The 13,095-nt window shown below is 42.1% G+C and overlaps 1 protein-coding gene across 1 annotated transcript; it reads right to left on the bottom strand.

Annotated features, from left to right (window-relative positions):
• Positions 1–1,128: 1,128 nt before the first annotated feature.
• LOC120059445 (rho-related GTP-binding protein RhoA-B) lies at positions 1,129–7,115 on the bottom strand. The gene is made up of 5 exons (XM_039008494.1): positions 6,937–7,115; positions 4,883–5,040; positions 3,441–3,561; positions 3,030–3,160; positions 1,129–1,953 (listed from the first exon to the last, which is right to left on the bottom strand). Exons 2-5 carry the CDS (start codon positions 5,036–5,038, stop codon positions 1,780–1,782), a joined length of 582 nt encoding a protein of 193 aa, XP_038864422.1. The 5' UTR covers positions 5,039–5,040; positions 6,937–7,115; the 3' UTR covers positions 1,129–1,779.
• Between the last annotated feature and the right edge of the window lie 5,980 nt (positions 7,116–13,095).

The following is a 13,095-nucleotide window of genomic DNA, read 5'->3' as shown; positions in this document are numbered from 1 at the left end:
CTTTCCAGAAGCAACAAAGTGTCATAAAAAATAGTTCAGACCAAAAAAACTGACCATGGGTATGGTGTTTTTCATCTGGGCGAGTCCAAAACATTTTGGCGCCGATGAATCACTGCAAAGCAATCTGTGTCGTTTCGGTAAGATATTAGACACTGGGCAGGTAGAGCAGCCACTCACAGCAGATAGGCCTACTCGTTGTTTAACCCGCCTCCAAACGACCCATCCCCCTCATTGGGCGGCTCAGAGAAAGATGAGCTCATATTGGTTAAAAATAGTTTCACTCTTTGAGGCTAAAAATAGCCCGGTATATAAAGCAGCAGTTTGACTCTACAGTGCGCTACTACCAAACTGGCCTCGGTCGGTGGAGGCTGAGAGAACAGGCCGAGAACGAAAAGGCGGCAACGGAGGCTTTTTCAGCTCTAGCCTCATGTCACGGCTCCTCTCAATCCTTGCACAAGAAAGAGCGAAGCTGTGCAATACATCAGCCTTTCTCTAGATGGGTGTTTGGGTGTAACCGGCTGAAGGTGGGGGCTCGGTGACGGGTTTCCTTCCTTTTTAGCAGCTGTGTCAGATTTTGCTGCCTCAAATGGTTATCCGTTGTTTTTTCAGTTGCAGTCTTGACAGCAGACAAATATTGAAGCTCCGCAAACAGAATGACTTGTCTCTAACCTGGCACGAAATATTGTGCCAGCTATGAAGTTGTAATTTATTATCCAATTGTCACAATGTAAGGGGCTGGAAGCTTGACCTTCTTACAAACAGCCTAATTGATTAATATTCTACAATAATGTAATTGTATATAAAAAATATATATATAAAAAACTTAGAATCCTTATTGACCCCAAGCTTTGTCAAAAAATAGCCAACCCAGATTTGGACTGGTCACCACTGAGCCTGGGCACTCCAGGTTTCTTCCTTCTAAGGCTAGGAAGTTTTTCCTGGCCACTGTGCTTCTGCATTGCTTGCTCTTTAGGGTATCTGTTAAGCGTTTTGTAACAACCACTGATCTAAAAAGGGCTTTGTCAAATAAATTAGATTGTTGTCAGGTGGTTCTCAACTTTTAACATCTCAGAAAAACATCCCCATTCTAGCGCAGTCATTCAATTCCCACACCACAAAAAAAGGAAATGTGTTAAAGAATGTAATTTATTACACAATGTAACTAAGGCTAGTTTAAAAATACAGTTTCCAGTTATGTACGTGTGTACATATGAATATACCCATGCCTTATATTTACAGATTTGCATACATCATGTTTTCCTGTTTATTTGTTTCAACACTTACTTTACGGTTTCACATCCAAAAACTAAGAATGATTTGTACATAACAGAGACTACAATTTAAAGCAGTTATCAGCCCTGTTTGTGTTCCAAACAAACTGAAAGCAGCCAACACACAGAGTCCAGGCAGGCAGAGCACTTAACTGGCAGTCCCGAGGCCAGCCCTTCTCCCGACAGGCCCAACAACAGCATTTGGAAGGGGAAAGATTTCAAGGTAAAGCAGTTTAAAACAAAAAGCAGTCCCGGGTTCTCCCCTCACCTCCAATTTAAATACTGATAAATGTTTTCCATGACTTTTTAAAAATGAGTACAAAAAAAAAAAAAACTAGAAAAAAAATCTACGTTCAGGGATCATCTCCCAAAGCAAGGAGACAAGTTCCAGCGGCCGGCGAGTGTGAGGGGGGTGGAGGAGGGGGTCAGGGATTTGGTGGGATGTAAACGGGTGCTTCTCCAACCACACACTTGCCAGAGCCCCTGGTACATGGTCCTGTCATGCACTCTACAGCAGGAGACATTTATTGCTCTTCTTGCCCCTCCGGGCCTGTAGCGCCGCCCTGGTGGCCATCTCAAACACCTCCCGCACCCCATCCTTCGACTTGGCTGAGCACTCCATGTAGCCGAACGCTCCAATCCTGTTGGCCATGTCGCGGCCCTCCTCTGGCTTCACTGGCTCCTACAGAGTTAAGAGACACTGTCAGGACAACCAATACACTGAGCATATAATGGGGAAAGAGTGATACAGTTGAATGGTATATGCCAGGAATGGAAAAGGCCGTCATTATAAATAAGAATCTGTTCTAACTGACTTGCCTAGTTACATAAAAGGTCAAATAAAAATTATATAAAATAAACTGGCGGCCAGTAGGCACTTTAAGGCCCTCGTATCAATTGTCTGATTCTCTAATAATGGTATGGGAATAACAATGCATTTTATTTTGAAAGTGGTTTCTTTCATCAAACATTTTCAGTCACCTTGTCTGAAGGACAAGTGGATAAGCAGGTTAATGTCAAGCCCTGCATATTCTTTTCGAAAGTCTTGTGGAATGTAGGCCTACATTAAACACCACACATTGGCTGCTACTGTAGGCTGAATGATAGAACAGCTATTTCCATGTTTAAATGTTATGGGATGCATTTTCTTATATTGTTTTTGGTGGTAGGCAACTCTGGTAGGACCACATTGTGATCATATAGCCACAGTAGCCTAATTGGCAACTGTTAAAACTTAAAGCGGGTACAGCCGCAGTGTTCACAGTAAACACACGCTGGAAGTAACACTTCATTTTCAATGTTTAAGTTTGCGCTCAGCAAACCAGTGCCGGAAAGAATTTGAGGGAACATTGCCAGGTGCCCCCATAGATTTCACTAGTCAGTCTCACTCAGATATCATATTAAAAACTACTAACAATTCTTTCCACCCTTGTGGCAAAATGTGTAAAATTGCAGGAAATGAACTCTAAAACTTCAACAATGTCTCCCGCTGTCAAGAGGGGGGCCACTAATGTTTTGCTCACAATGTGGGAGGGATGGATATGGGTACGCAGACCCCCCGAGCAACTGCGGTCCCTCAAGATGAGTTTGGATTTTGTGGCCCCCACCCCCATCAAAGTTGCCCATCCCTGGTCTAGACCTAGGGCGAGTCCCCCAAAAGCTTTGTGGCCAATGTGGAACTTTATTTCTCAGCCCAGTTTGTTAATCATCTGACGAGTTGGTGTAGAGATGGGAAACATTGGGGTTCTTCCTACGTGCCTGTTTCATCTTGGCCAGCTCGCGGCGTGTGTGTTCATCATTGCGCAGGTCCTTCTTGTTGCCTACGAGGATGATGGGAACATTGGGACAGAAGTGTTTGACCTCGGGAGTCCATTTCTCTGGAATATTCTCTGTAAAAGAGCAAAAGGTTGGGGGGGGGGGGGGGGGGGGGTCAGACAAGCACACGTGCCAATGCCCCAGTGCGCTAGGCCAGCTGTAGGTAGTGTACAGTACAGAAGGTTGGAGAGAAGAGCTATTGCTGTCTTATGCTTGTGTGTGAGTGAGTACTTCACTAGCCAGAATTGGCTGAACAAACCACCTTTATTCCCGTAATGGCAATGGACATAAAAGGAAACTGTGCTGATGATGGTAAGACAGAGGGCAAGTCTGAGTGTGTGTGTGTGACCTCACCCAAACTGTCTGGGCTGTCAATGGAGAAGCACATGAGGATGACGTCAGTGTCGGGGTAGGAGAGGGGGCGAAGCCTGTCGTAGTCCTCTTGGCCAGCTGTATCCCACAGAGCCAGCTCCACCTAGTACAGAGGAGACAACCACCACTGGTAAGCCACATAGGGCTAGACGTGCAACAACAACAAACATCTCTATACCGCTGAGGATTGTGATACTTTATGGACTTGCTATACAATATACATATGGAACTGCAATATGTATCAAACCAGGACCTTGTTTTGAAACCGGGGCCGTACTACCAGCAATCCAATATATCTATTATTCATCTTAGAAGACTGCCCATTTCAAAACCATTTCCTATTTAGTCCCCACTGAACAAGAACACGGTGCTGCTCCTATTACCTCACCAAAAAACATTTGCACAAAGGAGAAAGTGTATGTGTACAGCAGCTGTTAGTGTTCATGTGGATGGATGGCAACTGTTAGTGTTCATGTGGATGGATGGCAGCTGTTAGTGTTCATGTGGATGGGTGGCAGCTGTTAGTGTTCATGTGGATGGATGGCAACTGTTAGTGTTCATGTGGATGGATGGCAACTGTTAGTGTTCATGTGGATGGACGGCAGCTGTTAAGTGTTCTAGTGACTTGGGTTATCAGAAAAACCCGGCAACAGAAATAAACCACAGATATGCCATCTATATATAAAGAGTAAAATGTAAATTCAACAGTTAATGAGGTCTGCCTACCGCAGACTTTCGTGAACACACAGGACATTGTTTGGAAACATTTGATAAATGGATATTGGTTTTAGAGGTAGGTTAACTTCCATGACTAATGCATAGAGGACAACGTCAGAAAAACACAAAACTCTTTGAAAATGGATAACTGAACATTTCATGAAGGCATTCATCACTGACACACTAAAGGGGAAAAAAGAAAATTCACTACCAACGGTAAGTGGGGAAAGGAAATTAGAGCAAGACACTTCTACAAGTATGACACACGAAGTGGAATTAATTTAGCCAATAAAAACTAGGCTTGACGTCCCAGATACCCAGTCAAAGCATATTGAGGACAGGGCACCTGGGTTTATAACCCCCTCGGACCTCTATCTAATAAAGTGCCATAAGATCTTACATTACAACTTTAGATTACATTATTCAGGAGCATATGCTGCACCTAATATGTTCTTATTACTTGGTCAACTGAATAAACATGTGCCATGCCATTATACCAGTCTGCCTCTATAGCTCCTGGTAAATTCAGCTCAATCCCAACCAGCCGATACCACGACAGCCAAGACCAGCAATGCCACCGTTGAACACACCAACACTGAAGCCACCCCTGAAAACCTGCTAGCAATTAGGCCTATGTATTTCACCTAACCTGGTAAACACCTTCAACAGAGAAATAGACAGTGTGTGGTTGCGTCTGTATGCATTACCTGCTTGCTGTCCACCTCGATGTCAGCCACATAGTTCTCAAAGACAGTGGGTACGTAGACCTCGGGGAACTGGTCTTTACTGAAGACTATCAACAGACAGGTCTTCCCACAGGCACCATCTCCCACGATCACCAGCTTCTTACGAATCGCCGCCATGCCTGAGAAGAGAGAAGACACATGAAGAAACAAGCAAGACATCCTGTTCAATATGAGACAGGTTTTCACAACGTCCGTGGCCTCATACGATCAGTGTGATCGATTGACTGGACACTTCAACACCATTGTGGGGAAAGCAAAGCTAACAGCCAAACTTGTATTCTTGAATGACCCTCCCCAGAGGAAAAAACACAGGGTTCAGCACCAGCAGAGGTTAAGGGATAGTTTATATTTAACCCACTGGTTGTCTGTCAGTGTCCTACAATTCCCTGCCTGGGCAGAGCTCAACAACCAATGTTAACCAATCAGGCTGTTGATCCAGAACAAACTGCAGGTGTGGTGTATACCCTACACCGTACGCTGGTAATTCCCACTAATAACCGTTGAGTGAGGTTCCTCATGTAAATATGTGTGCAGGGAGGAGGGAGAGAGAATGATGCCGTCCATTTAGTTATTGAATTGATGGTCGGGTTAAACTAATTGTTGAACGTTAGGATCACAAGTCAGGACCCACAATGAATGGTGCATTCAAGGTGGAAAACATGCCCCCATGTATTTTAGACTGAGTGACGTGTGGCCGACAAGTATGCACCACACAGAACGCAGTACAACTGCCCCTGCAACTCAATGCTGCAAGGCAAATACAGTGTTCCATTGGAAATGAATGTACTTCTGGTGTACCAAAACGCAATTACACTGTCGAGGCGTTAGCTTCTAACACCGCATGGTGTCCACAGGGTGGTCGTCAAATGATGGCTAGACAGAAATGGTAGCAGAATGTGAAGGTTGAACTTTTGTTGCACCGTATCCAGACCCTGCTGCATAGCTACCATTTTGCGCAATAACACTGTTGGTGTGATCGAGGGGTAAGTATTTATGTCACGCAGTATCGTAGTGATCAGTGATGTCCCCATTAACCGCATGAGCAGTGCAATGAAGTTCCTCACATACAAGATAATCAGAAACCGTCATGCAGATTTTAGTTTATTGGCTGACCAGACATCAACTCCGACTATTTAGGACGGGCAAGAATTTAAGTAGGCAACGTTAGCTACAATAACTAAGTACATTTCCCTATAGGGTGGGTCATTAAAATGTTCAGTAAGATGGCGTCAAGACAACAGATCGTCACATTCCAAACAAACTCACTTCGCTAACTCTCCACCAGCTAAACAGTCTCTGGTCACTGAAGTGAAAATTGTAAAAAATTAAATACAAAAAAGCTAGTTAGAGACCAACGCTAATAGTTGCAATTTATGGGCAAGAGCTGAGCCACCCAATCAGATCTAAACAAATGGGGTTTGATAGCTAACACAGTTAGATAACTAGCTAAGAAGAGTAGTTACCGTAGCTAGCTAATGTTAGAACCCGCTTACAGGATTGCACGTAAAAGTAAAAAAATACCACACAAAAAACAGCCACTACTTGGCAGAGAACAGTTAACATAGCTAACTAACTGATCAGAATATGGTCGTGATGATGATCGATAACGTTCGAGTTTGGCTAGTTTGCCTTGGTCAAGTTAGTTAGCTAACGTAATTGTTACATTAACTAGCAACAAACTGACACGCCGGTTTGTTTGAAATACTGACTTGTTACTGCTAGCTGTACCAAGCTAACTTCTGTGGATACGTTAACTACATGGCGTGATTCAGCGATTAAATTAATTTGAGGATAAACACTTTGTAATAAAACAATGGAGCTTATTTGTCAAGTGTTGGCTAACTAGCCAGTTGGCTGTCAGTGCGGAAGCTATCGAGGACGTCCTCGGCTCGATTGGAAAACCGAGACAGACGACGGTAAGGGACAACTTTCTAACAATTTATCCTACAATTACACTCCACCAATGTTGTCATATGAAACTTTTATTGCGATAAGTGATTCAAAAGTAGTTTTACCTGTTGTTTAGATGGCTAGTAGTCGTTTTCCCAGGGCAATGGTGCTTCGTCGATAACCCTCGTTTCAATCCGATACAATGAATTACTTCGCGTGTACGCGAAAGGGGTTAGGGGGAGGGGTGGCGGAAACGAGCGTGAGCCACGCCTGCGCGTGCACGTTGCATGAGTAAAGTATTTCTGCCTTAACATATCTCCGTTTGAGATTCGGTTTCGATCAGCATCCAACAGTTTTTTTTGGTTGTTGACATAAAAGCTAGCTAAGTGCATTCAGAAACATTTTCACACAAAAAATGATGCAAGAAAGGACCCAAGAAGTGACGAACTAGTATTCTAAAAGCAGCACACACGATGACGTCGCTTTGTATGGTAATCACTAAACCTTCAAAATAAAAGCCCGCATTTCTAAACATTGCAATATTGATAACTAATTCAAATGATATCATTTTTATCAATGGCCACTTTTATTGTGCCAACAAGAAAATGCCATTAGTAATTTAAGAGAAAAAACAATAATGAAAGAAAATACAATGTTGACACTGATAGTATGCTGACAATATTGGGCTGTCGAGATAACTTTTCCACCTGTCTCAGCTAAAGGGGGGTGGGAAATACTCAGTAGGATATAACCAAATATGGTTAGTTTTGGAGGGGCACTGTGTTATATTATACTAATTCCAACACAATAAATGAACATACTGTTGTTGTGTTGAATATCATTTTTTTTCGCTTGCCTTGTTGCTTCCGGTGTGAAATAAAATGTAAACAAAGACAAAGACACAATGTAAACAGTGATGTACTGGCATACGTGTTAGCGACCTAGATTAACCTAATGGTGATGGTAATAGCTGCACCTTTACACATTTAAAATCAGCCTAAGGCCAGCCTTCACAAATCAAATCAAATTTTATTGGTCACATACACGTGTTTAGCAGATGTTATTGCAGGTGTAGCGAAATGCTTGTGTTTCTAGCTCCGACAGTGCAGTAATATCTAACAAGTAATATTTAGCAATTACCAAACATATATCCAATACACACAAATCTAATTAAGGAATGGAACTAAGAATATATACATACATATATATATATATAGAGCGGCATAGACTAAGATATAGTAGAATAGGATAGAATACAGTATATACATATGAGATGAGTAATGCAAGATATGTAAACATTATTAAAGTGACTAGTGTTCCATTTATTAAAGTGGCCAGTGATTTCAAGTCTACAGTTGAAGTCGGAAGTTTTCATACACCTTAGCCAAATACATTTCAACTCAGTTTTTCACAATTCCTGACATTTAATCCAAGTAAAAATTCCCTGTCTTAGGTCAGTTAGGATCACCACTTTATTTTAAGAATGTGAAATTCCAGAATAATAGTAGAGAGAATGATTTATTTCAGCTTTTATTTCTTTCCCAGTGGGTCAGACGTTTACATACACTCAATTAGTATTTGGTAGCATTGCCTTTAAATTGTTTAACTTGGGTCAAACATTTCGGGTAGCCTTCCACAAGCTTCCCACAATAAATTGGGTGAATTTTGGCCCATTCCTCCTGACAGAGCTGGTGTAACTGAGTCAGGTTTGTAGGCCTCCTTCCTCGCACACGCTTCTTCAGTTCTGCTCACAAATATTCTATAGGATTGAGGTCAGGGCTTTGTGATGGTCACTCCAATACCTTGACTTTGTTGTCCTTAAGCCATTTTGCCACAACTTTGGAAGTATGCTTGGTGTCATTGTCCATTTGGAAGACCCATTTGCGACCAAGCTTTAACTTCCTGACTGATGTCTTGAGATGTTGCTTCAATATATCCACATAATTTTCCTCCCTCATGATGCCACCTGTTTTGTGAAGTGCACCAGTCCCCCCTGCAGCAAAGCACCCCCACAACATGATGCTGCCACCCCCGTGCTTCACGGTTGGGATGGTGTTCTTCGGCTTGCAAGCATCCCCCTTTCCCCTCCAAACATAATGATGGTCCTTATGGCCAAACAGTTCTATTTTTATTTCATCAGACCAGAGAACATTTCTCCAAAAAGTACAATCTTTCTCCCTATGTGCAGTTGCAAATGACGGTTTTGGAGCAGTGGCTTCTTCCTTGCTGAGCGGCCTTTCAGGTTATGTCGATATAGGATTAATTTTTACTGTGGATAAAGATACTTTTGTACCTGTTTCCTCCAGCATCTTCACAAGGTCCTTTGCTGTTGTTCTAGGATCTCCTTCATGAGCGGTATGATGGCTGCGTGGTCCCATGGTGTTTATATTTGCGTACTATTGTTTGTACAGATGAACGTGGTACCTTCAGGCGTCTGGAAATTGCTCCCAAGGATGAACCAGACTCGTGGAGGTCTACGATTTTTTTTCTGAGGTCTTGGCTGATTTCTTTTGATTTTCCCATGATGTCAAGCAAAGAGGCACTGAGTTTGAAGGTAGACCTTGAAATACACAGGTACACCTCCACTTGACTCAAATTATGTTAATTAGCCAATCAGAAGCTTCTAAAGCCATGACATAATTTTCTGGAATTTTCCAAGCTGTTTAAAGGCAACGTCAACTTAGTGTATGTAAACTTCTGACCCACTGGAATTGTGATACAGTGAATTATAAGTGAAATAATCTGTCTGTAACAATTGTTGGAAAAATGACTTGTGTCATGCACAAAGTAGATGTCCTAACCGACTTGCCAAAACTATAGTTTGTTAACAAGATATTTGTGGAGTGGTTGAAACACTTAGGTTGGAGTCATTAAAACTAGTTTATGTAAACTTCTGACTTCAACTGTATGTATATAGGCAGCGGCTTCTCTGTGCTAGTGATGGCTATTTAACAGTCTGATTGCCTTGTGATAGAAGCTGTTTTTCAGTCTCTCGGTCCCAGCTTTGATGCACCTGTACTGACCGTACCTTCTGGATGATAAGGTGGTGAACAGGCAGTGTGGTTGTTGTCCTTGATGATATTTCTGTCCTTCCTGTGACATCGGGTGCTGTAGGTGTCCTGGAGGGCAGGTAGTTTGCCCCCGGTGATGTGTTGGGCAGACAGCACCACCCTCTGAAGAGCCCTGCAGTTGCGGGCGGTGCAGTTGCCGTATCAAGCGGTGATACAGCCCGACAGGATGCTCTCAATTGTGCATCTGTAAAAGTTTTAGGTGCCATGCCAAATTTCTTCAGCCTCCTGAGGTTGAAGAGGTGCTGTTGTGTGGGTGGACAATTTCAGTTTGTCAGTGATGTGTAGGCAGAGGAACTTGAAGCTTTCAACCTTCGCCACTGCTGTCTCGTCGATGTGGATAGGGGGGTGCTCCCTCTGCTGTTTCCTGAAGTCCACAATCATCTCCTTTGTTTTGTTGACGTTGAGTGAGAGGTTATTTTCCTGGCACCACATTCTCAGAGCCCTCACCTCCTCCCTGTAGGCTGTCTCGCGTTGTTGGTAATCAAGCCTACTACTGTTGTGTCGTCTGCAAACTTGATGATTGAGTTGGAAGCATGCGAGGCCACGCAGTAATGGGTGAGCAGGGAGAACAGGAGGGGGCTGAGCACGCACCCTTGTGGGGCCCCAGTGTTGAGGATCAGTGAAGTGGAGGTGTTGTTTCCTACTTTCACCACCTGGGGGTGGCCCGTCAGGAAGTCCAGGACCCAGTTGCACAGGGCGGGGTTCAGACCCAGGGCCTCGAGCTTAATGATGAGCTTGGAGGGTACTATGGTGCTAATGCTGAGCTATAGTCAATGAACAGCGTTCTTACGTAGGTATTCCTCTTGTCTAGATGGGATAGAGCAGTGTGCAGAGTGATGGCGATTGCATCGTCTGTGGATCTATTGGGGCGGTAAGCAAATTGAAGTGAGTCTAGTGTGACAGGTAAGGTAGAGGTGATATGTTCCTTGACTAGTCTCTCAAAGCACTTCATGATGACAAAAGTGAATAGTCATTTAGTTCAGTTACCTTTGCTTTCTTGGGTACAGGAACAATGGTGGCCATCTTGAAGAATGCGGGGACAGCAGACTGGGATAGGGAGAGATTGAATATGTCCGTAAACACACCAGCCAGTTGGTCTGCGCATGCTCTAAGGACGCGGCTAGGGATGCCGTCTGAGCCCGGCAGCCCTGCGAGGGTTAACACGCTTAAATGTCTTACTCACGTCGGCCACGGAGAAGGAGAGCATCAGATCAATTGCTTAGCCTGACAAATAAAATATCCTGCATATATAACATACACCTATTGGAATTATCTAGTATTATAGCATTTTCAGAAAGTAACCCATTTGGGAAATAGTAAACATTACATGGCAAACTCAAGTATCAATATATACCTTAGAGAATGTCCAATCATTCCTAAAGCAAGCTGTGTTCTATCTGGTATCGTACGAAAAGTAACATAGTGAAAAAGTGCAAAATTTTCTTCAGAAAGACAAAAGTAATCTGTGTTCTGACAAATGACTCATCTGGGTCTAAACGTCAAATTCCAGAGACAGCCAAAAGTCTTCCATCTCCACTTGCTAAAGAGGATTATAACATATTATTAAGCAGTGACAACAAGTGGTTCAATGACCGAATAATTGATGGGTTCAATGATCTTTTGAATTCACATCTGAAGGAGCAATTTGTGTTCATGTCTTTTGTGAGTCAGGAATTATTGAGTCTGTTTTGTGACAGCAAAGAGGTTATGCCAATTGTGGCTGGAACGGTGCACAATTGGTGGCGTTTTGAGCACGTAATAGTGCCTGTCAACTTAAAGTCACATTGGACAGTTATAGCCATAGATTTGCAGCATATAGTTAGTAGCTGTAATTGCATTACAATAAATCTTAAAATGTATGGATTCCTAAACCAGTATGAAAGAGAATTAAAGGACACACTACTTCCACTTCAGAAATACATGGCATTACATTATCTGGCAATGCATGGAATTGTAGTGGAGGTGACACTAAACTATGATTTTCTCATTGGTCCCACCATTTTATAAAACACTTAGATGCTAGTAGATGGGGTGTTTATGTGTGCTTATTCTGTAAAGCAGTCTTATTAGAGGGCAGTGTGAATATGCTTTGTCACAATGGCATGCAAGTGTATGTTTTATATTTGAAACTCTACAGAAAAAGCCTTTGCTGACCTTGATAGATAATACAATACAGAGACGGAATTATGTATTATCTTTCAATCTTGTCTCTGTTATTGGTTTAGAAAACTTGGTTGACAGGCATTGACAGTATACTGCTAAAGCAACACATTAGAGGCCTGTAACTTGTAAATGTTCTTCATTGTTGTTCTGAAAGCTTGATTATACTGTTTACTGTCAGCCTTGTCTTCTGTAATGCATTGTAAACTCTACAAAAAGTGCCGTTGCTGTCCTTGATCGATAATCATGACAATATAGCTTGTAAATAATCCACCTTTTTTGCTGAAACTAGTTAATAGGCCTTTACTGTATACTGCTAACCTTGCTAGATCAAGAAGCACATATCGGCCTACAACTTGTAAATATTTTTCTCCATTGCTGTTCAGCAAGTGTGATTATACTGTGTCCTAGTAGCCTGGTTAATCATCACATTTGTAAATAAATGAGATTTATTTTCGCTAAAAAAAACATTCAGCTTTTGTTGTTGTTGAGTGTGTATTCATTTCAAGACCATATTTGGTTAGTAGAGACCCTGCTGAGTATTTCCCACCTCACTTTAGCTAGGACAGGAACTAAAGTGTTATCTCTACAAGCCAATATGCATCTCATGTAGTCTATTACAGTGTATTGAATGAAGTAAGTAGCGTAAGGAGTCACCATCACTCTTTATTAAATCGATTGCCCAGCACCAGAGACCCATTTAAGTTTAGGAGACGATTGAGTAATTCCAATAACATATATTTGTATTTTATTAAGTGTATTTCTTTAAATATAGCCTACACAATAGCTTTCAACATACCAGTATTTGAGTAAACTTTTAAAATAAATGCTGGTATAAATAATAAAATGTTAAGAATAAAGTACGTACCAATATCCATACATTTTTTCAAAGGTGGTTGCAATGCTGTGAAAACAAGATGTACTTCACTAGAGCAACAACAAAAAAAAAATCGATATGCCCAAAGTTTAGCATGTCTTTTGCAGGACGACTCTTATTTTGATTTTTTTTTTATATGCCAACATAATATCCTGCTGCTAGGAGAACGATAATCA

The sequence above is a fragment of the Salvelinus namaycush genome, chromosome 14 (assembly GCF_016432855.1).
Source record: "Salvelinus namaycush isolate Seneca chromosome 14, SaNama_1.0, whole genome shotgun sequence".
Lineage (NCBI taxonomy): Eukaryota > Metazoa > Chordata > Actinopteri > Salmoniformes > Salmonidae > Salvelinus > Salvelinus namaycush.
Note: the sequence above shows the minus strand (reverse complement) of the source record. Positions and strands in the feature narration are given on the sequence as shown.

Coding starts and splice junctions, on each gene's coding strand:
- LOC120059445 (XM_039008494.1), bottom strand. CDS start 5,038: ATGGCGGCGATTCGTAAGAAGCTGGTGATCGTGGGAGATGGTGCCTGT. Junction 3,161..3,440: donor TGACAGCCCAGACAGTTTGG/GTGAGGTCACAC, acceptor GCTCTTTTACAG/AGAATATTCCAGAGAAATGG. Junction 1,954..3,029: donor AGCTGGCCAAGATGAAACAG/GCACGTAGGAAG, acceptor TTAACTCTGTAG/GAGCCAGTGAAGCCAGAGGA.